The sequence below is a fragment of the Rhinopithecus roxellana genome, unplaced genomic scaffold, assembly GCF_007565055.1.
Source record: "Rhinopithecus roxellana isolate Shanxi Qingling unplaced genomic scaffold, ASM756505v1 contig4330, whole genome shotgun sequence".
Lineage (NCBI taxonomy): Eukaryota > Metazoa > Chordata > Mammalia > Primates > Cercopithecidae > Rhinopithecus > Rhinopithecus roxellana.
Genome location: NW_022143193.1, coordinates 789 through 27,119, shown reverse-complemented (window position 1 = coordinate 27,119; position 26,331 = coordinate 789). Strand labels below are relative to the sequence as shown.

The window sequence follows — 26,331 nt, the reverse complement described above, 5'->3', positions numbered from 1 at the left end:
CCTCCCACCTCAGTCCCTGGAGTAACTGGGACTACAAGCATGCGCCGCCACTCTTGGCCTTTTTTTTTTTCTTTTTTTCTTTTTATAGAGATGGAGTCTCGCTATGTTGCTCAGGCTGGTCTTGTGCTCCTGGGATCAAGTGATCCCATCTCTGCCTCTCAAGGTGATGGGATTACAGGTGTGAGCCACCGTGCCCGGCAAATCCCCTTTCGTAGCAACTCAGGTGTATCTGTGTGCAGTGGAGTGAATATAGCAGCAGTTGCTCCAGAAACAGAATCCAGAATGGGAAACTGTCAGTGACAGAGTTAGAAAGAATCATGAATCAGATGATTGAAAGATCCTCTGAGGCTCTTCCAACTGAGAGAATGGATTGCATGTTGCCAAGCTAGTCCAAACCTCGTTTTACAAACTTCTGTAGGCTGGGCATGGTGGCTCATGCCTGTAATCCCAGCACTTTGGGAGGCTGAGGATTGAACTCCTTGAGCCAGGAGTTCGAGATCAGCCTGGGTAACATAGGGAGATCCTGTCTCTATTTAAAAAAGAAAAAAAAAAGAAAAGAAAAACTATCTGTACAGGATTCATTTGGACTAGCATTTCTCAACCTCAGCTATTGACATTCGGGCCAGATAATTCTTCGTGGTGGGGCTGTCCTGTGCCTTGTAGGATGTTTCATGACATCCCTAGCTCTCTACCATGAGAAACCAGCAGCTCCTTCCCTCCTCCAGCTGTGACAACCAGAAAGTCTTCAGATATTGACAGATGTCCCCCTGGGGGGACAGAACTGCCCCCTGTTGAGAACCCACTGCCCCCTGTTGAGAGCCTCCCCACTAGTTGGAACTACAGGCATGTGCCACCATGCTAGCTAACTTAAAAAAAAAAAATTTTTTTTTTTTTTTTTGTGGAGACGGGATCTCGCCATGTTGCCCAGGTTGATATCGAACTCCTGGGCTCAAGCAATCCTCTCACCTGGGCCTCCCGAAGTGCTGGGATTACAGGCGTGAGCTACCAGGCCTTGCTCCTTGTTTTCTTTCTTTCTTTGAGTCAGAGTCTTGCTTTTTCACCCAGGCTGCAGTGCAGTGGCATGATCATAGCTTACTGCAACCTCGAACTCCTGGGCTCAAGAGATCTTCCTGCCTCAGTTTCCCAAGGTGCAGGGATTACAGACTCATATTTTTTATTTATCTAACTTTAAGCATGGACTCAACCTCCCCCAGTCGTGACAAACAACAACGTTTCCCTCCAGACTGCCAAATAGCTCCAGGAGGGCAACCCAACCCCCCCCACCCCCGCTTTTTCAACCCGAGGCTGAAGGATATTGAAGTTGCACCATTCAAAACTGAACAGGAATACAAAAATATCTAAAGAGCTGGTGTTGGGCTGGGCGCGGTGGTTCACGCCTTTGGGAGACCGAGGCGGGTGGATCACCTGAGGTTGGGAGTTCGAGATGAGACCAGCCTAACATGGTGAAACCCCGTCTCTACTAAAAATACAAAATTAGCTGGGCGTGGTGGCGCATGCCTGTAACCCCAGCTACTCCGGGAGGCAGGCAGGAGAATCATTCGAACCCAGGAGGCGGAGATTGCAGTGAGCCGAGATTGCACAGGTGTGAGCCACAGCGCCTGGCCTGGGCTGCATGCTTTCAGGAGGCTCTAGGGGAGAATCTGTTCCCTCCTGTCTTCCAGCTTCCAGAGGCTACTCTTTGGCTTATGGTTCCTTCCTCCATCTTCAAAGCCATTAACTTCGGTTGTGACTTCCTTACAGTCAATCACTCTGACCCCAATCCCAGCCTCCTTTGTCACATCTGCTTCTCTGACTGTGGCTCTCCTGTCCCCCTCTTGTAAGCACCCTTATGATCACATTGGGCCCACCCAGATAATCCTGGGGCATCTCTGCATCTCAAGATGCTCAACTTAACCAGATCTGCAAAGTCCCTTTTGATATAAAGTAACATCTTCACAGGTTTCAGGGATTAGGATTAGGACATAGACATCTTTAGGGGGAACCCTTATTCTGCCTACCCAGAGGTGAAGCTGGTGGGGCTTCTGGGTTAGGTGGGGACTTGGAGAACTTTTCTGTCTAGCGAAAGGATTGTAAACCCATCAATCAGCACTCTGTGTCTAGCTAAAGTTTGGTAAAGGTACCAATTGGCATGCTGTAAAAATGGACCAATCAGCATTCTGTAAAATGGACCAATCAGCACTCTGTAAAATGGACCAATTAGCAGGATGTGGGTGGGGCCAAATAAGGGAATAAACGCTGGCCAACAACCTGCTGCCGTGGCCTTCCACACCGTGGGGGTGGGGGGTGTTGTTCTTTTGCTTCAAGCAAGTTGGAGTCTTGCTTTATCACCCAGGCTATAGTGCAGTGGCATGATCGTAGCTCACTGCAGCCTTGAACTCTTGGGCTCAAGGGATCCTCTTGCCTCGGCTTCTCAAAGTGTGGGGATTACAGACTCGTATTTTTTATTTATCTAACTTTAAGCATGGCGTCTACCTCCCCCAGTCGTGACAAACAACAACGTTTCCCTCCAGACTTCCACATAGCTCCAGGAGGACAAAACCCCCTTTTCAACCCGAAGCTTAAGGATATTGAGGTTGCACCACTCAGAGCAGGTATACAAAAATATCTAAAGAGCTGGTGTTATCTCAGTGATATCCCTTCCCCCCCCCCCTTTTTTTTTAAGCTTCGGTGACACCCTACTCTCCTGGTCTTCTCCCTACCTCCCTAGTCACTCCTCCCCGTCAGTCTCCCTTCCTGTACTTACATTTCAGAGTACCCCAGGCGTTGGCCTGGGTCTTCCCCTCCCCACCTAAACTTAAACCAGAGGTTTTCATCTGGTTCTCCAACTTTAAATAGCATCTCCATTGATAAACTCACAAATAAGCCACTTTCAAGTCAATGAAGAAATGATAGTATTGGGACAAGGACTTCCATAAACAGGAGAAAAAAAAAATCGTTCATCGCTGTGGGAGGGCTGCGGGGTCTCCTCCGCGCTCCCTTTTGAGCACCTACAGTGAGCGTAGGATTCCCACGGACACCCCAATCCACAAGTGAGTCAAGTTGCCAGGGCTCCAAGAAAGACGCATGGAGGGAGAGGGGAACGTCCGGGGAGGCCAAGACTGAAGAAGGCTGCGAGTGAGACCCGGAGAGGCTGATGTCGGCGGGTCTGCAAGCTCGCAACGCGACCCCTTTCCGGTCAGCAAGACCTCGGCGAGCGATCCTCGGATTCTGCGAAACCGGACCAGCGACTGGGTCCGAGAGCGCGATCCCACCAAAGCTAGCACCGACCAATCGCTGGGGGAAACAGGAAGCCTCGTTTTAACCCACTAATCAGAGGCCTCGGCGACCCATTATACCCACCTCGAGAACCAATGAAAAACGGGGATTCGCTCAGCCCGCCTCCCGAGTTTCAACCCCAAAGAGATCGATCGCGCAGAGTTTTATAAAAGGTACAAATTAGAAAACAATTCTGCGGCTGCATTACAGACATTGTGTTTTCAAAGACGGTGGGGAGGGTTGGAGAAAAGTCCTAGAGGCGAGCAAGACCGCACTACACCGAAACGTCGCGGGCAGCTGACTCTCCAATCACCATTTAGCCAGTCACAATTTAGCCCAGGACCGACGCGGGACGGACGGGCCGCTGCGCGTTGACGTCACGCGCCAGGCCCCTCCCCACCGGCCGCCCATATAGCGTGAGCCTAGCGCGCGCGCGCGCATCATTGTGTGGCTGGACTCGGCCGCAGCTGTGGTGTGAGGCGCGTGTTCGGGCTCTTGCCGTCCCCGCACCCGCACCGCGGCTACTGGCTTGCGGTCCGCCGTTCGACAACCAGCCCTTGGGCCCCCGCCCGCCACGGACATGCCGCGCGTCTACATAGGACGCTTGAGCTACAACGTCCGGGAGAAGGACATCCAGCGCTTTTTCAGTGGTTATGGCCGCCTCCTCGAAGTAGACCTCAAAAATGGGTGAGTCGGGCCTGGGCGCCCGCGCCCAGCGTCCCAGGCCTTGGTGGCGGCGGGAACTCTCCAAGGAAAAAGGCGGCCAAGGCCGCGACGCCGCGTGGCAGGGCCTCCAAGATGGCGACGGCGCGGCGTCGCGGGGGCGCGCTGAGGGGTGCGGGGGCGCGCACGTGCGCGCCCTGGCTAACGACGCCCCCGCCGTTGTCCGGCCCTGGCACCGCCCCCAGGTACGGCTTTGTGGAGTTCGAGGACTCCCGCGACGCCGACGACGCCGTTTACGAGCTGAACGGCAAGGAGCTCTGCGGCGAGCGCGTAATCGTAGAGCACGCCAGGGGCCCGCGTCGCGATCGCGACGGCTACAGCTACGGAAGCCGCAGTGAGTCCCACCCCCGCGCGCTCCGAGCCCTTGGGGACCCTGGGGGCGGGCGGGGGTGGGTGGGTTGGGGCCTCCCAGCCCGGGCAGGCGCGAGGGCCGGGGGTCGTTTGACTCGGGCGTCCCCGAGCCCCGCTGCCTTCACGTCTGCCCGGGGCAGCCATGGGACGCCGGAGCGCGGGGATTGGGTTTGGGTGTTTATTTGCGAAGTTGGAGGGGGTGGCTTCTTCTGGCCCCTTGTCAGCACTGTCACAGGTTCTAACCACAGAGGAAGTAAGGGAGTGGCTGTATTTGTCGTATTCTCCTTACTTACCTATCAGTGCATTAGTTAGAGATTCGGGGACAGGCTGGGTGGGTGGAGGTGGGTAGGGGGGGGGGGACGGGGAAGGGAGGAGCTGAAAGTGTAGGTCTTAAAGCTGTGGAACTTGATGGGGGCCGAAGAATGTACTATTTTTAAATAATGTGGTATTGTACCACAAAGTAGATCTAAATAAGCTTTATGCTGTATTTGAACTAACTGGGGCATGTTATTGGGAGGAGGTTGGGGGATTTTTGGTTATGTTAAATGTTTGATGTTTAAATTGTTGCATGTTGAATTCAAACTTTTTAACAAGTCCTTGATGTTTCAATTTGAAAGTGACCAATGGGGCTGAGGCTGTGTCCACTGAGGCTAAGATGACTGCCTTTCCTGATTGGCCTTGGCTTTTCCATACATTGTGTGACCCTTGCCCTATGACCCTTTGGCTGACCTTACCGGAAGCCATGACGACAGCAGCCTTTTGCCATTAGACGCAGGGTGATGGTGAGGATTCCAAGGGTTAGACAAAACTGGTTAATCTGAACTAGGTGACTGTTACCTTGCGTGTTTTGTGGCCAAACCACCACCAAAAACCTCACACTGTGATGTAAGTACTTAGTGTAAAACTAGTAAACATTTTTGTAAAATGTAGAAATGCATGTAATCAGTTAAGTTTTATATTTTACAATGTTCTGTAAAATAAAACTTAGCGAGGTAAATCGAATAAAGGAGCAGTCACTCTCTAACAGATTGTAGGAGAGGTTTAGTTGGATTTAGTCTATTTGACTTGCCCTTAATTTAATTTTATGGCAAATCACAAATGTGTCGAAGGTTTAGCAATATAATAGCAAAGTCCTACTCCAGTAAATAAAAGTTGATATGTTTGTACTAACTTTCAAAGACATTATGCGTTTTTATCATTACAAGGCATCTAATTGTTCCCTTCATGTGATAAAGGTGGTGGAGGTGGATACAGCAGTCGGAGAACATCTGGCAGAGACAAATACGGACCACCTGTTCGTACAGAATACAGGCTTATTGTAGAAAATCTTTCTAGTCGGTGCAGTTGGCAAGATTTAAAGGTATGTGCTGTAATTCAAGATACAAAGGATACGACTAATGCTTTGAAGTAAACTCTTTACATTCTTATTTCTGGGAATTTATTATAGTATATAGATCTTTTAAGATTTCCGAGTCTGACCAATCTTATCATTTCAGGATTTTATGCGACAAGCAGGTGAAGTAACCTATGCGGATGCCCACAAGGAACGAACAAATGAGGGTGTAATTGAGTTTCGCTCCTACTCTGACATGAAGCGTGCTTTGGACAAACTGGATGGCACAGAAATAAATGGCAGAAATATTAGGCTTATTGAAGATAAGCCGCGCACAAGCCATAGGCGATCTTACTCTGGAAGCAGATCCAGGTAACTTGCTGAAGGACACTGTGGGGAGGAAACAGAATATTTGCCAAAAAAAGGGATTAATGGAGTAATTTCAATTGTTGCCTACCTGAATTAAAGCCAGCTTTTAGTTTGTTTTGGCTGTGCATCATTGGGTTTTCTTCTGGATGTTTTGAACAGTGTATTTAATTTCGTAGTAAAGAAAAACATTATTCTTTGGCTTATCTATTTTTGCCAGATGGCACAGATGTATTTAAGATGGATTGAAATTAAGACTTCATTGTTTGTCTCCTAATAGGTCTCGATCTAGAAGACGGTCACGAAGTAGGAGTCGCAGGAGCAGCCGCAGTAGATCTCGAAGTATCTCAAAAAGTCGCTCCCGGTAAATAATGTTGTGTTGAGTCACTGTGAATATTACTGTACTTGTTTATGGAGTACGTGTATGTTCTTACAAAGTATTGAGAGAATCGGTCTTTCCTTGTCCAGTTCCAGGTCGCGGAGCAAAGGTCGATCACGTTCTCGATCAAAAGGCAGGAAATCTAGATCAAAGAGCAAATCTAAGCCCAAGTCTGATCGGGTCTCCCATTCACATTCTCGAAGCAGATCTAAGGATGAGTATGAGAAATCTCGAAGCAGGTCTCGGTCCCGATCCCCCAAAGAAAATGGAAAGGGTGATATAAAGTCAAATCCAGATCAAGGAGCCAGTCCCGTTCCAATTCGCCGCTACCTGTTCCACCCTCAAAGGCCCGTTCTGTGTCCCCTCCACCAAAAAGAGCTTCAAGATCCCGTTCTAGGTCTCGTTCAAAGTCAAGATCAAGGTCCAGGTCGAGTTCCAGAGATTAAATCAGAACTCTCTTGTTCTTTGCACACTATTATGGAACACTTTCCTATTTAGGCAGTTACTCTTCCATGTTTATACTTGGCCTTTTCTGCAAGAGCAATCTCCTGAAAACGGGCACAGAAATTTGATTTGTGGCCAAATTTGATGAAAAAGATGAGGCTCTAAGGAAATGGTGGCATGAAGTCAGACACCCTGTCCCTTCTTTGTAGAATTAAGATAACTTTGATTTTATAGCTTTTGAGTTGAAATAACTTTTGTAAAGAGTAAGCTCATTTAGTTTTTTTTTTTTTTTTTTTTTTTTTTTTTTTTTTCCAAGTATTTCAGCAGGATCTGCTGGCAGGGTTTTTTTGTTTTATTTGTTTGCTTATTTTTAAATTAACTGTTTCAAGCTTTGAATACTTAAGACTTTAGAGGGAGAACCCAATTTTCAATTATGTTGGCTTTTTATAAAGCTTGAGTTATGTAAGATTTAAATAAAACTTTGCTACCAAGATGATTGCCTTATTGAATAGGTCACTATTAAATTTCTTTAAATGTTGGTATCTGCCATTTGTGGAAACATGTAAATTCTACTGAAGTGTAAACAAGGCAAGCCTCAGATCAGCAATAAATTATTCAGTTTGGATAACATTATTTTGTGCTGTTAATCAAATTTGCCAAAGTCTTTATCTGCCCCTTTAACAAGTTGAGTAAAAATAAAAGGTATTTTTTAGTCAATCTGTTCCATGATTTTGCTTAAATTAATAATTTTAAGTAATGGAACTTTTTTCAAAGGCAAATTTAAACTCTAAGAAATAACTCCTAATACTTGGGGTCTTGGTTAGATAATCCACTTTCTGGAAGTTGTCAGTGTAATTAGTGTTAGAGAGTGGTTCAGTTGTCTTTAATGTTTGTCATGTGGAAATGGAAGTAGCCTCTTTTTGATCTGAACTTGAGTTTATTCAGAGTGTAAAAGCACATACTGCATTTTCTGCTGAAAGATAATTATGTTTAACAGACACTTAATCTCAGTAAAGTCAGTCGCCAGTTAAGTTCCACCTAATAGTCCGCTTCATAGTTTGGGATTATGTGATAATTGGTTAGATCATACTTGTAAATTTTAATGCATTGTGTAATTGCTATGAAAAAAGTGAAATGGGTAAGCCCAAACTTTTGTACTTTATTACGAGTGAGATGTAATGAGTACTGTGGAAACCAAATTTGAATACTGCAAATTTGTATGAGTTACTAGGTTAGCAATTAGTCCATACATCCATAAGCCTGATGAGTTGAAATTGCAGTTGGAAAAGTGAATTAACCTTACATTCCTTTATTCAGATACTTAATTATATATAGTAATTTTATTTAAAAGCATTTATTGATCTTAGTCTGAAATCAAAATATAGATTAATTGGCTCAGTTTTAATACCTTTCCAGGAGCTGTCACAATGTAGGGTACTAAGGGTTGGATTGTGATGGGGCGTGGTCGTACACCACTCATTGTGCCACAGGTGTGCCTGGAAAGCATGATATTCTAGGGTTGGTTTTTAAGTTCAAATAATCCAGAAATACGCCTAATAAGATAGAGTTGAAAAACTTGAGTCAAATATCTAGGGCATTCACAGAGTGGCTGTGAGTTCTTGGTAGTGTGAAAAAAGCCTGTTTTTCAGAAATTCCTGGGTTTCCTGTTAAAAAATCTTAAAGCCCAACCTTAGGAATATAGTGCCCCAAAAGGCGGATGCTTCCATTATCTTTTCTTTGATAGTTTAATTAGATGTTTATAAAGAAATGGGTTTATTTTTCCAGTATAAATCTCAGAATTTAAGGAAAGAAAGTGGTGTGTGTTACTATAGTTCATTGTTTTGCCTACTCAGCAGAAGTGATGACTCTTAAAAATTGGCTTTGACCAAAGTTCTCTTATTTTCAGGGAAAACATAAAAGCTTTTTGAACCACAGCCTTTTTAAAAGAGGGGTGGGAGGATATTATAGTAAGAAATTTGGCTTTCTAAAAATATGAAATCCTTCAACTGGACTCTCTTGTTAATAGGACATCATATGATAATAGACTGGTTTGACTGCATTGTTAGCTGCCCCAGTAAGCAGGTCATTGTATAGGTAAATGCCTGCATCCATAATTTTCTAGTAATAGCCACAACCAATTTATTAATAGTCAGGGCCTATCCTTGCCTGTAGTTCTAAGTCACTGGATGCATGAAATCACTGTGTAACATTGGCTCACTTGATGAGCGTAGGGTTGACTGATAAAATGTTTAGTTCCCTTGCTAACTTGTGAGAAGAATGAGTCCACAACATGCTCCATCCCAGTGGCTAGATGGAGTATTAAGGTGGAGCAGAAGAGAAGTGAAAACATCTTGATTCCCCTTTCTTTCACTTGATGGTGTTTATGAACATGCCATAGTGCCTTTATGGCCAGTTTTGAGTCCTGCCTACTTTGACTTTTACGTTCCCATTCCTGTGTTACCACCTTCCTCCCGATTTGTTAACCTATTTTGTGCTTTAAATCTCAATAAAATACTTACTGAGGGAAAGACTTGTTTTGAGTTTATTGCATATGCCCACTTAGGACCAGATTCTTAAATGGTTTTTTGAATGGGAGTTGGCATTGGGAAGCCATTCCTATCTTGAGTATGAGAACAGGATCTTGTTTTCACTTCCCCAGAAACATGAGTTTGGGGTTTAGTATATGGTTTATCTTGGGCAAGTCATTAATCACTGTGCTTCAGTGTCGTCCTTGAAACAATAGGGATAAAACATGCCATGGGATGTGAAGACTAAAAGTCAAGAATGTGAACAGTACAAGAGAGTACCATAACAAATACCATTTTATTTACAAATATACATGGTTGGACCATACCTTGGAATCTGCTTATTATTGCAGCTACTGTTAACAGTACTTGTATCTGCTCAGAGATTTCTGTGGTTATATAAAATGACCTTTTTAAGTTTTCAGTGTTCATGCCCTGAGTCGGCAGTTTGTTTTAATATATGCTAATACAGAGATGGGCTTAAAATGGCTGACTGGTTACTGTTGAATGAATGTATGATAAATTTTTTTTCAGAACCAACAGTATGAATAATCCTTTGACTTGTGTATCAGCATGAATTTAAAAATTACTCTCAGGATTCAACATTCAGAATTCTTGCAATAGAGCACCTAGTGTAGTAATTATCAATTTATATGCTAATCTTTTAAGTTTCCTCAGTGACCACATTTTGAATATATTAGTATCCCGAACATGTATGCATCTATTTACTGAAAGGACGAGTCAGTGCAATTGTGCAATTGGTCTTCCTAGATCCTAAATAGGTTGTTTACATATGCCTGTTTATCTTAGAGCAATCTTGCAGATGGCCCCCAGTATGGCACTTAACACACTCGTTAACTTTTTATAGCTTTTGAATAGAAAGGCATCATGGTTCAAAAATTGGAAGAGTGGGTGCGGTGGTTCATGCCTGTAATCCCAGCACTTTCGGAGGCCAAGACAGGAGGATCAGCTGAGCTCAGGAGTTCAAGACCAGCCTGGCCAACATGGTGAAACCCTGTCTCCACCAAAAATACAAAAATTAGCCAGGCATGGTGGTGCGTGCCTGCAGTCCTACTACTGGGAGACTGAGAGACGGGCAGGACAATCGCTTGAACCCAGGAGGCGGAGGAGGTTGCAGTTAGCCAAGATCACACCATGGCACTCCAGCCTGGGCAACAGAGTGAAACCCTGTCTGAAAAAATAAAATTTTAAAAATGTGTTTTCTAGGAACAGGAACATTATCTTCTGTAACTACAGAATTATCAAAATCAGGAAATTAATGTTGATAAAATACTGTTGTCTGATACACAGTTCATACTGAAATTTCATCAGTTGTCCCACAATGTCCCTTAACGTTTTTCCTCTTGGTCCAAGATTCATTGGTGGCATTTTGTCATGGCTCTTGAGTCGGTTAATTTCTAATGCATCCTCAGGCTTTTTCTTCATCTTTTATTTTATTTTTTTGAGACCGAGTCTTGCTCTGTCGCCCGGGCTGGAGTGCCGTGGCCGGATCTCAGCTCACTGCAAGCTCCGCCTCCCAGGTTTACACCATTCTCCTGCCTCAGCCTCCCGTGTAGCTGGGACTACAGGCGCCCGCCACCTCACCCAGCTAGTTTTTTTTGTTTTTTAGTAGAGACGGGGTTTCACCGTGTTAGCCAGGATGGTCTCGATCTTCTGACCTCGTGATCTGCCCGTCTCGGCCTCCCAAAGTGCTGGGATTACAGGCTTGAGCCACCGCGCCCGGCCCATCTTTTTAAGAAGTAGTTAATATAGGCTCCAGTTAGCCCCCTCTCAAAATTATTTTTAAAAATGACTTTATAGTGATCCAAGTTATTAACATGGATCACTGGAAATATATAATGCATCGAGGACAGAGTCTCATTCTTGTGATATTCCTGCCCAAACTGCTGTCATGTAGAAATGAGACAAATCCAAGATGAGGGGAAAACCTACAAAATAAACTTTTTTTTTTTTTTTGAGACAGAGTTTGACTCTTGTTACCCAGGCTGGAGTGCAATGGTGCAATCTCAGCTCACCGCAACCTCTGCCTCCTGGGTTCAAGCTATTCATCTGCCTCAACCTCCCGAGTAGCTGGGATGACAGGCCTGCGCCACCACGCCTGGCTAATTTTTATTTTTTTATTTTTTTATTTTTTTTTTTTGTTTTTTTTTTTTTGAGACGGAGTCTTGCTCTGTCACCCAGGCTGGAGTGCAGTGGCCGGATCTCAGCTCACTGCAAGCTCCGCCTCCCGGGTTTACGCCATTCTCCTGCCTCAGCCTCCCGAGTAGCTGGGACCACAGGCGCCCGCCACCTCGCCCGGCTAATTTTTTGTATTTTTAGTAGAGACGGGGTTTCACCATGTTAGCCAGGATGGTCTCGATCTCCTGACCTCGTGATCCGCCCGTCTCGGCCTCCCAAAGTGCTGGGATTACAGGCTTGAGCCACCGCGCCCGGCCTAATTTTTTATTTTTTTAGTAGAGGCAGGGTTTCTCCATGTTGGTCAGGCTGGTCTCGTTCTCGTACTGCCGACCTCAGGTGAGCCGCCTGCCTTAGCCTCCCAAAGTGCTGGGACTACAGGTGTGAGCCACCTTGCCTGGCCTTCTACCGTAAAGGAATTGCTTTGGAGGGGTGGCAGGGGCCGTGTACACTATATGGGTTTTCTTTAGGTTTTCTGTGTTTTGAGAGATAAGAGTCTCACTCGGTTACCCAGGCTGGAGTGCAGTGGTGCAATCATGGGCTCAAGCGATGCTCCCACCTCCGTCTCCCAAATTGCTGAGATGAGTGTGCACCACCACACCCAGCTAAGAGAGTAGACTATGTTTTAAAGGTAAGGTTTAAAGAAGGTAGTTTTTTATTTTTGTCTTTAGGAGGGAGTCAATTTGGAGATTAAGAGCTTCTGAAGGCAAAGCTTTGATGGCATCAGATTGAACCCCCATTACTGCTGCAAGCAGGAGAGTGAGTCCCCTAGCCCAGGTCCAAAAGGATTGGGAGGCAAATAAGTTGCACCCTCATCTATGAAACAAGACCTGCTAATGTTATGAAAAGTAAATAGTAATATCAAAGCATTTGGCACAGTCACTCATTAAATAGTAACTGCATTTAGGAAAACATTCTAAAATAGAACTAAACTCTCCAGGAGCGATGGTTCATACCTGTAAAGGTGACCAGGGCGGGCAGATCACTTGAGATCCAGAGTTGGAGACCAGCTTGGCCAATGTGGTGAAACCCCATCTCTACTAATAATACAAAAATTAGCCAAGTGTGGTGGTGCAGGCCTGTAATCCCCGCTAGCCTGGAGACCAAGGCAAAAGGATGGCTTGAACCTGGGAGGGGAGGTTGCAGTGAGTCAAGACCACACCACTGTACTCCAGCCTGAGCAACAGAGCGAGACTGTCTCCAAACACCAGTGAATAGTAGAATGAACCGCCCTTGTGCTCCTCTAGCTTTAACAGTATATACCTGTCTACTTCCTCTCCCAAATAATTTTGAAGGAAATCCTAGACGTTTTAGCTGTAGATTCACTATATACCTCTTTAAAGACATCTAAACTCTTTAAATCTAGAGTCTCTCTTTTTGTTCCCTTTAATATATTTACTGGAGAAGCTAAGTCATTGTCCTGGAGAGTTTCCTAGTCTTGATTTTGATGATTGCAATCTCATGGCATCATTAAGTGTATTCTTCTGTATGCTGCATTAATAGACCTAGAGAAGTGGTTTTCTTTTTTTTTTTTTTTTGAGAAGGGTTCTCACTCTCACCCAGGTTGGAGTTGCAGTGGTACAATTGCAGCTCACTGCAACCTCGGCCTCCTGGGCTCAAACGATCCTCCCACCTCAGCCTCCTGAGTAGCTGCCACAATTCCCAGCTCATTTTTTGTATTTTTGGTAGAGATGGTGTTTCACCATGTTGCCCAGGCTGGTCTCAAACTCCTGACCTCAAGCGATCCTCCTGCCTTGGCCTCCCAAAGTGCTGGGATTACAGGCGTGAGCCACTGCGCCCAGCAAGAAGTATAGTTTTGCCAAGGCACAGTGGCTCACACCTGTAATTCTAACACTCTGGGAGGATCAGTTGAGCCCAGGAGTTTGAGACCAGCCTCGGCAACATAGTGAGACCCCATCTCTACAAAAAAATAATAAGTTAGCCAGACATGATGCTGCCCACCTGTGGTCCCATCTACTCAGGAGGCTGAGGTGGGAGGGTCACTTGAGCCCAGGAGGTTAAGGCTGCAGTGAGTCAGTCATGCCACTGCACTGTAGCCTGGGTGACAGAGCGAGACCCTGTCTTTAAAAAAAAAAAAAATGCAGTTCCCAACCAGCAGCATCAAAATCATCTCGGATGTTAGATGTTAGAAATACAACTTCAATCTTCACCCCAGACTCTGAATCAAAAACTCTATAGAGTCAGGCACAGAAAGACAAACTTTGCATGTTCTCACTTATTTGTGGGAGCTAAAAATCAAAACAGTTGAACTCATGGAAATAGTAAAAGGATGGTTATGAGAGGTTGGGAGGGCAGGAGGGGGGTGAGGGGTAAGTGGGGATGGTTAATGGATCCAAAAAAGAATAAAACGTATGTGATAGCACACAGGGTGACTATAGTCTGTAATTTAATTGTACATTTTAAAGACTATATAACTGGATTGTTTGTAACGTTAAGGATAAATGCTTGAGGGTATATCTGTGTAGTGTGGGTAATTAAAAAGAAAAAATAAAAATAACATACAAAAAATGCTTGAGATGATGAATACCCCATTTTCCATGTTGTGATTATTACGCATTCCATGCCTGTATCAAAGTATCTCATTTACTCCATGATATATACACCTACTATGTACCCACAACAATTTTTTTTTTTTTTTTTTGAGATAGAGTCTTGCACTGTCGGCCAGGCTGGAGTGCAGTGGCACCATCTTGGCTCACTGCAACCTCTTGTTTCCTGGGCTCAAGCAATTCTCCTGCCTCAGCCTCCTAGGTAGTTGGGATTACAGGCGTGCGCCACCACACCTGGCTAATTTTTGTATTTTTAGTAGAGACAGGGTTTCACCATGTTGGCCAGGCTGGTCTCGAACGCCAGACCTCAGGTAATCCTCCCGCCTCAGCCTCCCAAAGTGCTGGGATCATGGGTGTGAGCCACCGCGCCCGGCCAATATTTTTTTTTAATAAATAAAACTCTGGGCCAGGCACAGTGGCTCACCCCTACATCCCAGCACTTTGAAAGGCTGAAGCGGGCAGATCATCTGAGATCAGGAGTTCGAGACCAGCCTGACCAACATGGTGAAACCCATCTCTACTAAAAATACAAAAATTACCCGGGCATGATGGCACACGCCTGTAATCCCAACTACTTGGGAGACTGAGGCAGGAGACTCTCTTGAACCCAGGAGGTAGAGGCTGCAGTGAGCCAAGATCGTGCTCCAGTATGGGGACAGAGTGATACTCTGTGTCAAATAAATAAATATTTAAAAAATAAAACTGAGTAGAACACAGCCATAGGTGTTTTTAAAAGCCCCTTAGGTGGTTCTGGCACATACTAAAATTGAAGACCCACTATTCTAGTGGTTTTATCAAATTCCAGTTTTTAAAAAATTTAGGATGTGCAAATGCAGGTTTGTTACATGCATATATTCTGCCCGTGAGTCTGGGCTGTCATTGTGCCCATCACCACCTTTATCTTTTTTTCAAAACTTCTTGGGGACTGGACACCATGGTTCATGACTGTAATCCCAGCACTTTTGGGAGGCTGAGGTAGGCAGATGACTTGAGCCCAGGAGTTCAAGACCAGCCTGGGCAACATAGGGAGACCCTGCTTCTACAAAAAATAGAAAAATTAGCCAGGCATGGTGGCAGGTGGCTGTAGTCCCAGATACTTGGGAGGCTGAAGTGGAGGATCACCTGGGCCCTGGAGGTGGAGGCTGCAGTGAGCTGAGATCGCGCCTCAGCACTCCAACCTGGGCGACAGAGCAAGACTCTGTCTCAAAAAAAAAAAAAAAAAAAAAAAAAAACAGAAAACGACATGGGGGCAGGGGCGGTGTCCCACACCTATAGGAAGCCAAGGTGGGAGGAATTCAAGGAGTTGAAGGCCTGGGTAACTTAGCAAGACCCCATGTGGATGTTTTTTTTGTCATAATGGCAACCATTGATTATTTTTGCCTAGATACATTAAACCATGGACTGTGGCTTTAAACATTTATTTCAATCCATTGCAGCTCGCCTTATCAATGCTACCTTTTCATTTTTTCTTTTTTGAGTTAGGGTCTTACTCTGTCACTTAGCCTGGAATACACTGGTGTGATCATGGCTTACTGCAGCCTCAACCTCCTGGGGTCAAGCCATCCTCCCACCTCAGCCTCCCAAGTAGCTGGGACTGTAGGCACACGCCACCACGCCTGGCTAATTTTTGTATTTTTTGTAGGGTCGGAGTTTTGCCATGTTCCCAGGCTGTTTTTGAACTCCTGAGCTCAAGCAGTCTACCTGCCTCTGCCTCCCAAAATGTTGGGATCACACATGTGGGCCACTGCGCCTGGCCTTCTAATCAATGTTACCTAATTCTGTCTTCAGTCAGTGGGACTTAACTCAATTTGCCTCCTGAGTCCTTTTGAAACAATTCTAACCTTGTCAGTTTCCTCGCTTTCTGGTATAGTAAGATTTCCAGGCTCATGTTGTACATTTTCAGTCCAGATCTGAAATCAGCCATTTCTCCAAGGAGCCCTGGTTTTGCTGGAAATGGTATTTAGCAACCAGTCCAGGCAATAAGCAAGTTCATTGCCACTTGTTTGGTCATTAGGCCTTTTCAGTGGACAGAGCTAGGAAAATATTGCCTGATTCTCCCTCTAGCCACACAAATCATTTTACCTTCTGGTCATCTGAAGGTCCTCTCTTCTCCAAGCCGAAACCCTTCCAACTTTGCCTCAGTCAGTGCCACAGTTTTGAATCTCCTAACCATATGTTGTCTACCTGCACTCTTTGTGAGTGCCATTCTTACAGAGTGGTGTCCACTGGTAGACAAAGCACTCCAGGTTTGCTCTAACCTGCTCAAAGCAGAGCAGTACATGACTTCCCTGCCTTGATACGTGCTTCCTCAGCTGACTTCTGGGCCGTTTCTGGCAAAGGGATAAGAGGATTAAAAGGAAACTGTTTCTCTAAAATCCTGCAGCCTCTTTTCCACACCTTCAGAAGGTTTAAAGCAGATAATGTGTCATCTTGCTTGGAGTAATGAGTAGAAGAAGGAAAATTCAGAGCCTAACTTTAATTGTGATTCTGGAGTATACAACAGCACTATAAATGGAATGAGTAAATAAAGACCTTAAATTATAGTTTTCATCCACCTTGACCATTGCCTGCAGACACAGCAGTAACTCAAGCCCAGACAACAGTGTGGCTGTGATCATAAGATGATCAGTGCTCACTGGTGTTTTCAGGAAGTTTTTCAGGAAGCCCTCAAAAAGTATAGCACCATGAGTCGTCATAGTCCAACTTACATTCAGTAAGCGTTTATTAAAAACTTGGCTGGGCGCGGTGCCTCACACCTGTAATCCCTGCACTTTGGGAGGCCGAGGCGGGCAGATCACTTGAGGTCAGGAGTTCAAGACCGGCCTGGCCAATATGGCAAAACCTCATCTCTACTAAAAATACAAAAATTAGCTGGGCACGGTGGCAGGCTCCTGTAATCCCAGCTACTCCAGAGGCTGAGGCAGGAGGATCACTTGAGCCCAGGAGGCGGAGGTTGCAGTGAGCCGAGATCATACCACTGCACTCAAGCCTGGGCGACAGAGCAAGACTCTGTCTCCAAAAAAAAAAAAAAAAAAAATCGTACCAGATGTGTGGTAGATTACATTACTGTCAGAAATATTTACTGTCTCCCCATTCTGCATTTATGAGTACTTCCCTCTCTTGATGTTGGCCAATGGAATTTAGCAGGCGTGATCTCTTTGGTAGGCTGAATGATGCCCTCCCCCGCCCCCCAGAAGGGGGACTCTCGCTCTCCAGAACCTGTGACTATGTAACAACATTGTAAAAGACACTTTGCAGATGTAATTAAATAATGTTCTGGAGATGCGATTATCTGGCTAGGCCAGTGTAATCACAAAGGTCCTTATAAATAGGGAGGCTGGAGAGTCAAAAATCAGAAAAAGTTGGTGTAAAAATGGAAGCAACAGTAGATTGGAGATGCTCTACTGTCAGCTCTGAAGATGGAGGGAGCCATGGAACAAGGAAACGGATTCTTCCTAAGGGAGCGCAGCCCTGCCGACTCCCTGACTGGGCCCCCGGCTCCCTCCCTTAATTGGCCCAATGAAACCCAATTTCTGACTTTTGATCTCCAGAACCATAAGACTATAAATTTGTATTAGGTTGGTGCAAATGTAATTGCAGTTTTTGCCATTACTTTGAAAATATTTTAGGCTATCAAGTTTGTGGTATTTTGTTACCGAAGCTCCAGAAAAATTAATACAACACAGCTAAAGCCTTAAGACACAGTTGCACAACTGGGCTTGCTCTCCTGCATCCCAGCTGTCTCCATGAGAATAATGACACCTCAGCCAGCCCACTGGTCCAAGAGGACAAGAGACAAGCTGGCCAGAGCTGCCTGTTAGCCTTGGCCACCAGCTCGAAGCAGAACCCAGCCCAGATCAGCCAACCTGCAGAAATGTGAAAAGTAAAAACTTAGTGTTGTGTGCTACTCAGTTTTGGGGGTTAGCGACAATGATAGCTAACTGATACGGGGTGCTAAGCAACACCACATATGTCTCTACAATAACTATACGTGGTAGAGAAACTGTTATCCAGCATTTTACAGATGATGAAACAGGCCAGGTAAACACACATGCCCAAAGTCACACACAAGGCAGCATTCTGAAGTTCAGTTGTTTCATTTTGCCTAAATGAATATGAGAGATATCTTCCATTTTTCCTTCCCAATTCCCTATTCGCCTGTCTGAGCCTCAGGAAACTAGCCTCGTGACTTCATCCACACACTTCCCTGCCCTCTGGTTTCTGACTGGGATCAGCCATTAGGAAGCAGCAGTGGGATGTGGAAAGCGGGAGAAGATGGAAGTTGGAGTCTTTATTCCCACAACACCCCACCCCCACCCCTGCAGACTTAACTAAGGCTGGCGGTGGCCTTCAACCGAAGGCCGTAGTGTCTGGTGTACACAGCCCTCTTGTTCCGAGTCCTGGTAACCACTGCCTCCCTTTGTCATAGCCCCACCGTCTTATGCTAACTGTTGTAATTTTCCTACACCCTGCCCACGCCATTATAAATAAGTTAATGATTTATTAGATTACCTTCAAATTACTCAAGTGGGAGTGTGCCTTCTGTTTCCTGTCGTGACCCTACAGATAATAGCAAGTAAGTTAAGCAGTAAGTAAATATTTCCTGTTTCGGGGGACTATAAAACATCACACTTAGTGCTTGATTCGGCAGCATATATACTAAAATTGGAATGCCACAGAGAAGGTTAGCATGACCCCTGTGCAAGGATGGCATGCAAATTCATGAAGCCATCCATATTTTAATTAAAAACTATAAAATTAAATATCGGGTAGATATGCAGGCAGGGCGGGGCAAAGCTCTGAGGGGTAGGGTGTGCAGGTCAGCATTATCTAGTTGCAATGGTTATGTTGAGTAATGGGCCACCTGGTGGTCTAGCTGGAGGCAACAAGGCTGTAAATCAATTCTTCAGCGTTCTTTCCTGAGATGGGACACTCTCAACCTTGGTTTGATATTCTGGACCTCCTAAGACCAGTTCCTGGAATTATTTAAATAAAAGGCATGGTTAAACATTAAGAGAGCACAGAACAACATAGAATGGCTGGACTAGGTGTGGTGGCTCACACCTGTAATCACACACTTTGGGAGGCTAAGGCAAGAGGATCACTTGAGCCTAGGAGTTCGAGAGCAGCCAGGACAACATAGTGAGACCCTGTCTCTACAAAAAAATTAGGCAGGTGTGGTGGTATGCACCTGTAATCATGTAGGTCTAAAACTGGCCTGTTTGGAGGTTTGGTTATTATTTCACTCTCTCCTGATTTCTTGGAAAGTTTGATAACAATCTTGGTTTCAGGCCAGGTGTGGTGGCTCACACCTGTAAATCGTAGCACTTTGGGAGGCCAAGGCAGGCGAATCACCTGAGGTTGGGAGTTTGAGACCAGCCTGGCCAACATGGTAAGACCCTGTCTCTACTAAAAATACAAAAATTGGCTGGGCATGGTGGTGGGCGCCTATAATCCCCAGCTACTCAGAAGGCTGAGGCAGGAGAATTGCTTGAACCTGGGAGGTAGAGGTTGAATGAAGTGAGCCGAGATCATGCCATTGCACTCCAGCCCGAGTGACAAGAGCAAAACTCCATCCCAAAAAAAAAAAAAAATCTTGGTTTTGGCTTGGTGGGTGGAACTTCAGCATTTGTACTCCATTTTAGTTTGGTCCATTGGGTCTAATGCCAGAGCCCATTCCAAATAATGAACTCCTAAAAATTGTATTTAACATAAGGGAAGGAAGGAGATAGAGGGAAAGAGGGCAAAAGAAAGAAAGGAATGAGGCCAGGTGTGTAACTCATGCCTATAATCCCAGCACTTTAGGGGGCAGAGGCAGGAGGATTGCTTGAACTCGAGTTCAAGATCAGCCTGGGCAATATAGTGAGACCTCGTCTCTTAAACAAACAAACAAACAAAAAGACTGAAGAAGAAAGGAAGTAGAGAGAAAGGAAGGAAAGAACTCTTCATTTACATTTCCTGGCTCTAGGTTTTATATATATATATATATATTCTGACACTTTTTAAAACAGTTAAGAGGATTTTATCCAGCGCTATTGGAAGAGGGGAGAGAGGTCTGCCTCAACCAAACAGCAAGGGCAAGAAGTGGGGATTTATAGGCAACAAGAAGAGTGAGGGGGTCATAGCTGAAAAATTACTAAGAGCAGACATCATGGGTAGGGGGATTCTAGCTAAACTGAACTAGCAGGATTCTTGCTAGAGGCAGACCAAGGACTTATATATCAGAGGTGAAGGATCAGAAACTTGATCAGATATCAAGGATGGGGGATAACTTAGCAGGATTCTTATTAAAACTGGGCCAGGCAGGCCAAGGACAGGAGGGAGTAGAGGCCAAGTTTGGACAAGGAGAGAGTCTTTTGTCAGTTTTTTAAATCTCTTTGAGTATGAGCCTGGGGAACTGGAGAATTCATTTTTTTCTTTTTTAAATATAGCTATGGGGTTTTGCCACGTTGCCCAGGCTGGTCTCGAGCTTCTAAGCTCAAGCAATTCGCCTGCCTCAGCCTCCCAAAGTGCTGGGGTTATAGGCATGAGCCACTGCACCTGGCTGAGAATTCAAAAACACTAAAAATTTGTAAGATTAGAGTACTTTAATGTGGTGCTTCACAGTATACAACGTTTTAAAAATCAGGGTTGGGTGCAGTAGCTCACATCTGTAATCCCAGCACTTTGGGAGGCCAAAGCTGGCAGATCATCTGAAGTCAGGAGTTCGAGACAAGCCTGGCCAACATGACGAAACCCCATCTCAACTAAAAATACAAAAATTAGCCGGGCCTGGTGGCGCACATCTGTAATCCCAGGTACTCGGGAGGCTGAGGCACAAAAATCACTTGATCCTGGGAAGTGGAGGCGGTAGTAAGCCAAGATCACACAACTCCACTCCAGCCTGGGAGACAGACTGAGACTCTGTCTCAAAAAAATAAAATAAAAATAATAAAAATAAAATCAGTAACCTGAGGATACCGGATATCAACTCCTATGTCCAATTTATTTCATTAACCACTTTAGATTAATAAATATTAGAACGCTACATTAGAACTGTATCATCAAGTTGAACCACACTCCAATTTTCAGGGCAACTGCAGTTTTCAGGGCAACTGCAATTTTCAGGGCCACAAGCAGTCTGCACCATTTTCTTGGGCCTCAGTTGAAACCACATTGCATACATCCCACAAGTCTCTACTCTCTACTAAAAATACAAAAACTAGGCATGGTGGCACAAGCCTGTGATCCCAGCTACCCAGGAGACTGAGCTGGGAGGATGGCTTGAACCCGGGAGGTGGAGGCTGCAGTGAGCTGAGATCGGGCCACTGGATTCCAGCCTGGGCAAGAGAGTGAGACCCTATCTCAAAAAAAAAAAAGAAATGCCCTTTAGCTCTTCCCTGTTTTTGCACATACCAGCAGCATAACAAAAGTCACACATAGTTAGCTTAAAAATTAATAATAATGAAATCAGTAGGCACTGCAGCATGCACTTGTAGTCCTAGCTACTTAGCAGACTGAGGTGGGAAAATTGCTTGAACCCAGAAGTTTGAGGCTGCAGTGTGCTGTGATGGCACCACTGAGGATGCCAGCGTGGGTGACAGAATAAGATCTTGTTTCTTAAAAAAAAAAAAAGTGTCTGCAGCTCCATATTCTAATTGATAGAAACAAGAATTAAGTTCCTACGGCATATTTGGCGTATTCCTGCTTACAAAAATATCACCAAACTTCTAAACAAGATCAAAACACTTCTAATACCAAACATCGAAATAAATGTGAGCTACACATACCTTTTACAAAGATTTATAGAAACAAGAGAATAATTGACCCAAGTTTTGGTTAATCAGTGAGTGAGGGCGGTCGTGGTGGTGATGGGTTAAATCAAGGAATAAGTGTTTGTAAAGCGAAAATTTTCAGGAGCATGTCCTCCCACTATACAGTTCAAAAACAAACAAGAACCAATCTGGCAGACTCACTGAGTGCTTTTGGATCACATCATTTATTGTCCTGCATTTGTATGATTATCATATACTGTATGGATTTTTTATTTTACAATAATTTGTATTCACTCATTTTCCTTCATTCAGTTTCCAAGCTGCTCATTCCAATTCAGGGTCTCAGGTGGCAGCCTGTCCTAGCAGCTCAGGACGCCAGGTGGGCGTCCCCCCAGACAGCATGCTGTCCCATCACAGAGCGCGCGCGCACACACACACACTCCGATAGGAACCATTTAGACATGCCAGTTTACCTAAAGTGCACATCCATGGGATGTGGGAGGAAAACAGGGTACCTGGAGAAAACCCACGCAGGCATGGGGAGACCATGCAAACTCCACACAGACAGTGACCCTGGCTGTGAATCGATTTGTTTTCTCAACAATGTTAGAAAAGGATGTTGAATGTAATGATGTTATCTGAGGACTGGCTGTAATTAACCAACTGACCAGCTGACTGCATCTTCATAGTTACTATTATTCCATGTGCAAACAAGAGATCCAAAGGAGAGAAGGGTTAGAAATCCATTTTTTTCTTATCAAAGGTATATTCTTTTATCCATTTCATTACAGTATTTTATCCATTTCATTACAGTCTTTTCTGAGCAAAGTGGAAGTTCAAGTCAAAAGTTAGATGAAAGTCGCTTTAAAGTTCAAAGAGGAGAAGAAATGAACTTTTCTTTTGAGAGCCTCTTTTGTGCTAGATGCTTGCCCCTTGCTATGAGAAATGCCAAGATCTTTACATCTATTGAAGTAGAGAGTAAAACATTTTTTAAAAACACAAAGATGAGTATGATGAGAGTTTGTGACCGCATGCCACACACCAAATCAGGACAAGGTTATCAGTAATAGCTCCTGAGATTCTCCAGGCTAGAATAAACCTCCATCATCATCTTGTTCTATCCCCATCTGATGCTTGAGTCAGATCTTGCTTCTTCATACCCAGTCTGCTTAGCTTTTTTTTTTTCAGACAAGTTCTCACTCTGCTGTCCATACTGGAGTTCAACCATGCAATCTTGGCTCACAGCAACCTCAGCCTCCTGGGCTCAAGCAATCCTCAGGTGCGCACCAGTATGCCCAGCTAATTATCTTCCATATTTTTTGTAGAGACAGGGTTTTGTCATGTTGCCCAGGATGGTCTCAAACTCCTGGGCTCAACTGATCTACTCATCTTGGCTTCCCAAAGTGCTGGGATTACAGGTATGAGCCACCACACCCAGCCTGCTTAGTTGTTTTAAAATAAAAACTTTAGACAAATTAAATGTAAGAGTTTAATTGAGCAAAGCACAATTGGTCATTTGGACAGCCTCCTAAACCAGAATAGGTTCAGAAAAACTCCAAGGTGACTGCATGGTCAGAGAAGACCTGTGGACAGAAATAGGAAAGTGACATACAAAAAAATAGAAATGAAATACAGAAACAGCTGGATGGGTTACAGCTTGGCATTTGCCTTATTTGAATAAAGTTTGAACAGTTGGCCACCTTTGATTGACCAAAACTCAGTGATTGGTATGAGAGTAGGTTACAGTCTGTTTACACAGTCAGCTAGACTATACTTCACTATGTACAGAGAAATCTTTAGGCTGAACATAAGGAGGCAGATTTAGCCTACACTTAATTTAACAATTCTCCGCTTTTTGTCAACCTCTCAAAACTTTAGGCATTGATATCATTCTGTCGTCATTGTAAATGTACTTATTTGGGCTCAAATCCCACTTGGAAACAGTAGAAGAGTGGGTTTTGTGAGGGCTTTAGATTCCTTTTTTGTAAGGATTAGAGTAGAGGGGACCTCCTTATGCTAGAATCTTCTATTTTCTATTCTACAATCTCTTGATCTGTTTTAGGATCTATCTGCTTCTTTAAAGTTTTAGTTTGATTATTTCGCATTTAGCATGAATTACTCCACTTTGATTTAATCCGTTCTGGTCTGTTGGGGTCTAGTACGTGAGCTCACTCCAAAATTATGACTTGCCATAATTTTGTTTAAAAACCCTTCCCTTTTGGTTAAGTTCTCACTTAGGTAGGAATGTGACCAGAACCCAGGGCTTTAGCAGCCATCTCAGTTACCATCATCTGGGTTTCTAGTTTCAACACAAAACTTATAGGTTACAGTGTCCTCAAGGTTATGTTTTTTAAAATGTTGTTGTCCCAGTTGAAGAGAGACCATTTGACATTATATGATGGCTGCATGCAAACATTTAAAATGTTTGAGAGAATACAGTGTACCAGGGAGACTATCATTAATATGACTATCAGGAAGATAATATCAAGAGTTTGGATTATGTGCCTTAGACAGGGTCCCCATGAACCCAACCAACAAAAATCAAATAGATCAAAGAATCAACTAGATAGTCAATTCGTTTCAACCAAGCACAAAATGAGCTATAGGGGATTTGTTAATTTTCTGTAACTGAACCTCTGTAATACCCAATGTATTCTTCTATGTACAAGAAGTGTCAGCAACTGCACAGATATTTACCTATTCAGTCATTAAGTAATCTAAAACCATTCTATTATCTAGCACAACCTTATTTATTCAATTTTTTTTGAAACAGGATCTCACTCTGTCACTCAGGCTGAAGATCATAACTCACTGCAGCCTCGATCTCCCGGGCTCAAGTGATCCTCCTGCCTCAGCCTCTCAAGTTGCTGGGACTACAGGCACATGACACCATATTTGGCTAATTTTTGTGTTTATTTTTTGTAGAGATGGGATCTTGCTATGTTGCCCAGGCTAGTCACAAACTCCTAGTCACAACTCACAAGCAATCGTCTGGTCTCTGCCTCACAAAGTGCTGAGATTACAGGCATGAGCCCAGCCTAGTACAACTTAGCAAGAGAATTTAAAGTCTGTTGCCTGACGAAAACCTTTGTAGTAGAATCTGTTATAGCGACTATTGTAAGGGATAAATTTCTAATTATTGCCTCATTTACTCCAAACCATGGAAATAGAGATCTAACAAATGATACCCATCTAAAAGAGTGAAAGCCCCCCTGGTGATATTTTCTTTTTCTTTTTTTTTTTTTTAGAGAAGCAGTGAAAGTTTATCAAAAAGTTTTAGAGCAGAAATGAAAGGAAGAAAAGTACACTTGGAACAGGGCGAAGCAGGCAACTGGGCAATCCAAGTGCCCTGTTTGACGTTAGACTTGGGATTTTATACATTGGCATGCTTCTGGAGTTTTGCATCTCTCCTCCCTTGAATTTTTCCTTGGGGCAGGCTGTCCGCATGTGCAGTAGCCTGTCAACACTTGGGAGGGGTGCGTGCACACTAATTACTGAAGTAGTGTGCATGCTCACTTGAGGCATTTTCCCCTTACCAGTCGAGTGTTCCTAGAGAAAGGTCATGTACCAGTTTAACTCCGCCATTTTGCCTCTTAGTGCACATGCTTGGACCCACTCACCCAAATCCTGAGATCTTATTGGGAAGCTGCAGATCACCAGCTTCAGGTGTTTTCTATTGATTTTTTCCTTGATGCCAGATGTGACCAATTATTATTTTAGAGAGACAGGTTAACAACTGCCTGACCATTACCTGATGGTTGCCTTGAGATGGTACTTGTTCCCTTGACCTTGACCCCCTTGTGGGCAGGACCTGGAGTGGCTCATTTCACTCAGCTTACAGTCTGTGGACAGCTAAGTGTTAACAGCTCAGCGAAGGGTCAAGCTGATTGCCTCTTGTACCTGCCGCAGTGTTTTTCTTTAACCTATGATGTAGGTTAAGAGTGGACCAGTGTTCTGTTTCTGACTGATTATGATGCAACAAATGTACCACTAAAATTTCTCACCGACACTGGCCCTTTATCTTCCATCTATTAAGGCATAAGATTGTCCATGTATAAGGTTGGCTGCAAAATCCTCCATAAATAAAAGTATACCCCACGGGTGCACATAAGACCTCTTTTCCAGTTCTGTTGTTCACAGAGGCCTAAGTAAGGAAAAATTAGGAGAAGAATCTCATGATGGCAGAGGAGTGTTGATCCCTGATTTTGGGAAAGCTGTCCACATCTAGGATGTCACCTGCTTCCGTGGTTAGCTTTATCTTATGTTTTCCAACAGGCATACAGTTCTGGAGGGGCTCTTCTGAGTTGCAAGATCACAAACCCAAAGCTCAAAGTCACAAAGTTTTGCTGCAGTGTGGGTGGCAAGGGCAATTTTTCTCTGATGGTATTTCCGAAAGTCCCAGTCTCTATGAGTT

General features: G+C 44.4%; 1 protein-coding gene and 1 non-coding gene across 2 annotated transcripts; both read left to right on the top strand.

Moving 5' to 3' along the window:
- The first annotated feature begins 3,655 nt into the window (after positions 1–3,655).
- Positions 3,656–6,985, top strand: LOC104678890 (serine/arginine-rich splicing factor 6). Its single transcript, XM_010384301.2, is given in 7 exon segments — positions 3,656–3,963; positions 4,185–4,333; positions 5,586–5,710; positions 5,847–6,055; positions 6,330–6,413; positions 6,518–6,711; positions 6,714–6,985. Coding segments are annotated over 7 exon segments (1,029 nt in total). The 5' UTR covers positions 3,656–3,856; the 3' UTR covers positions 6,875–6,985.
- Positions 6,986–18,798: 11,813 nt separating this feature from the next.
- LOC115896009 lies at positions 18,799–18,905 on the top strand. The gene has a single exon (XR_004056041.1). It is a non-coding gene; the product is annotated as a U6 spliceosomal RNA (small nuclear RNA).
- The last annotated feature ends 7,426 nt before the right edge of the window (positions 18,906–26,331 follow it).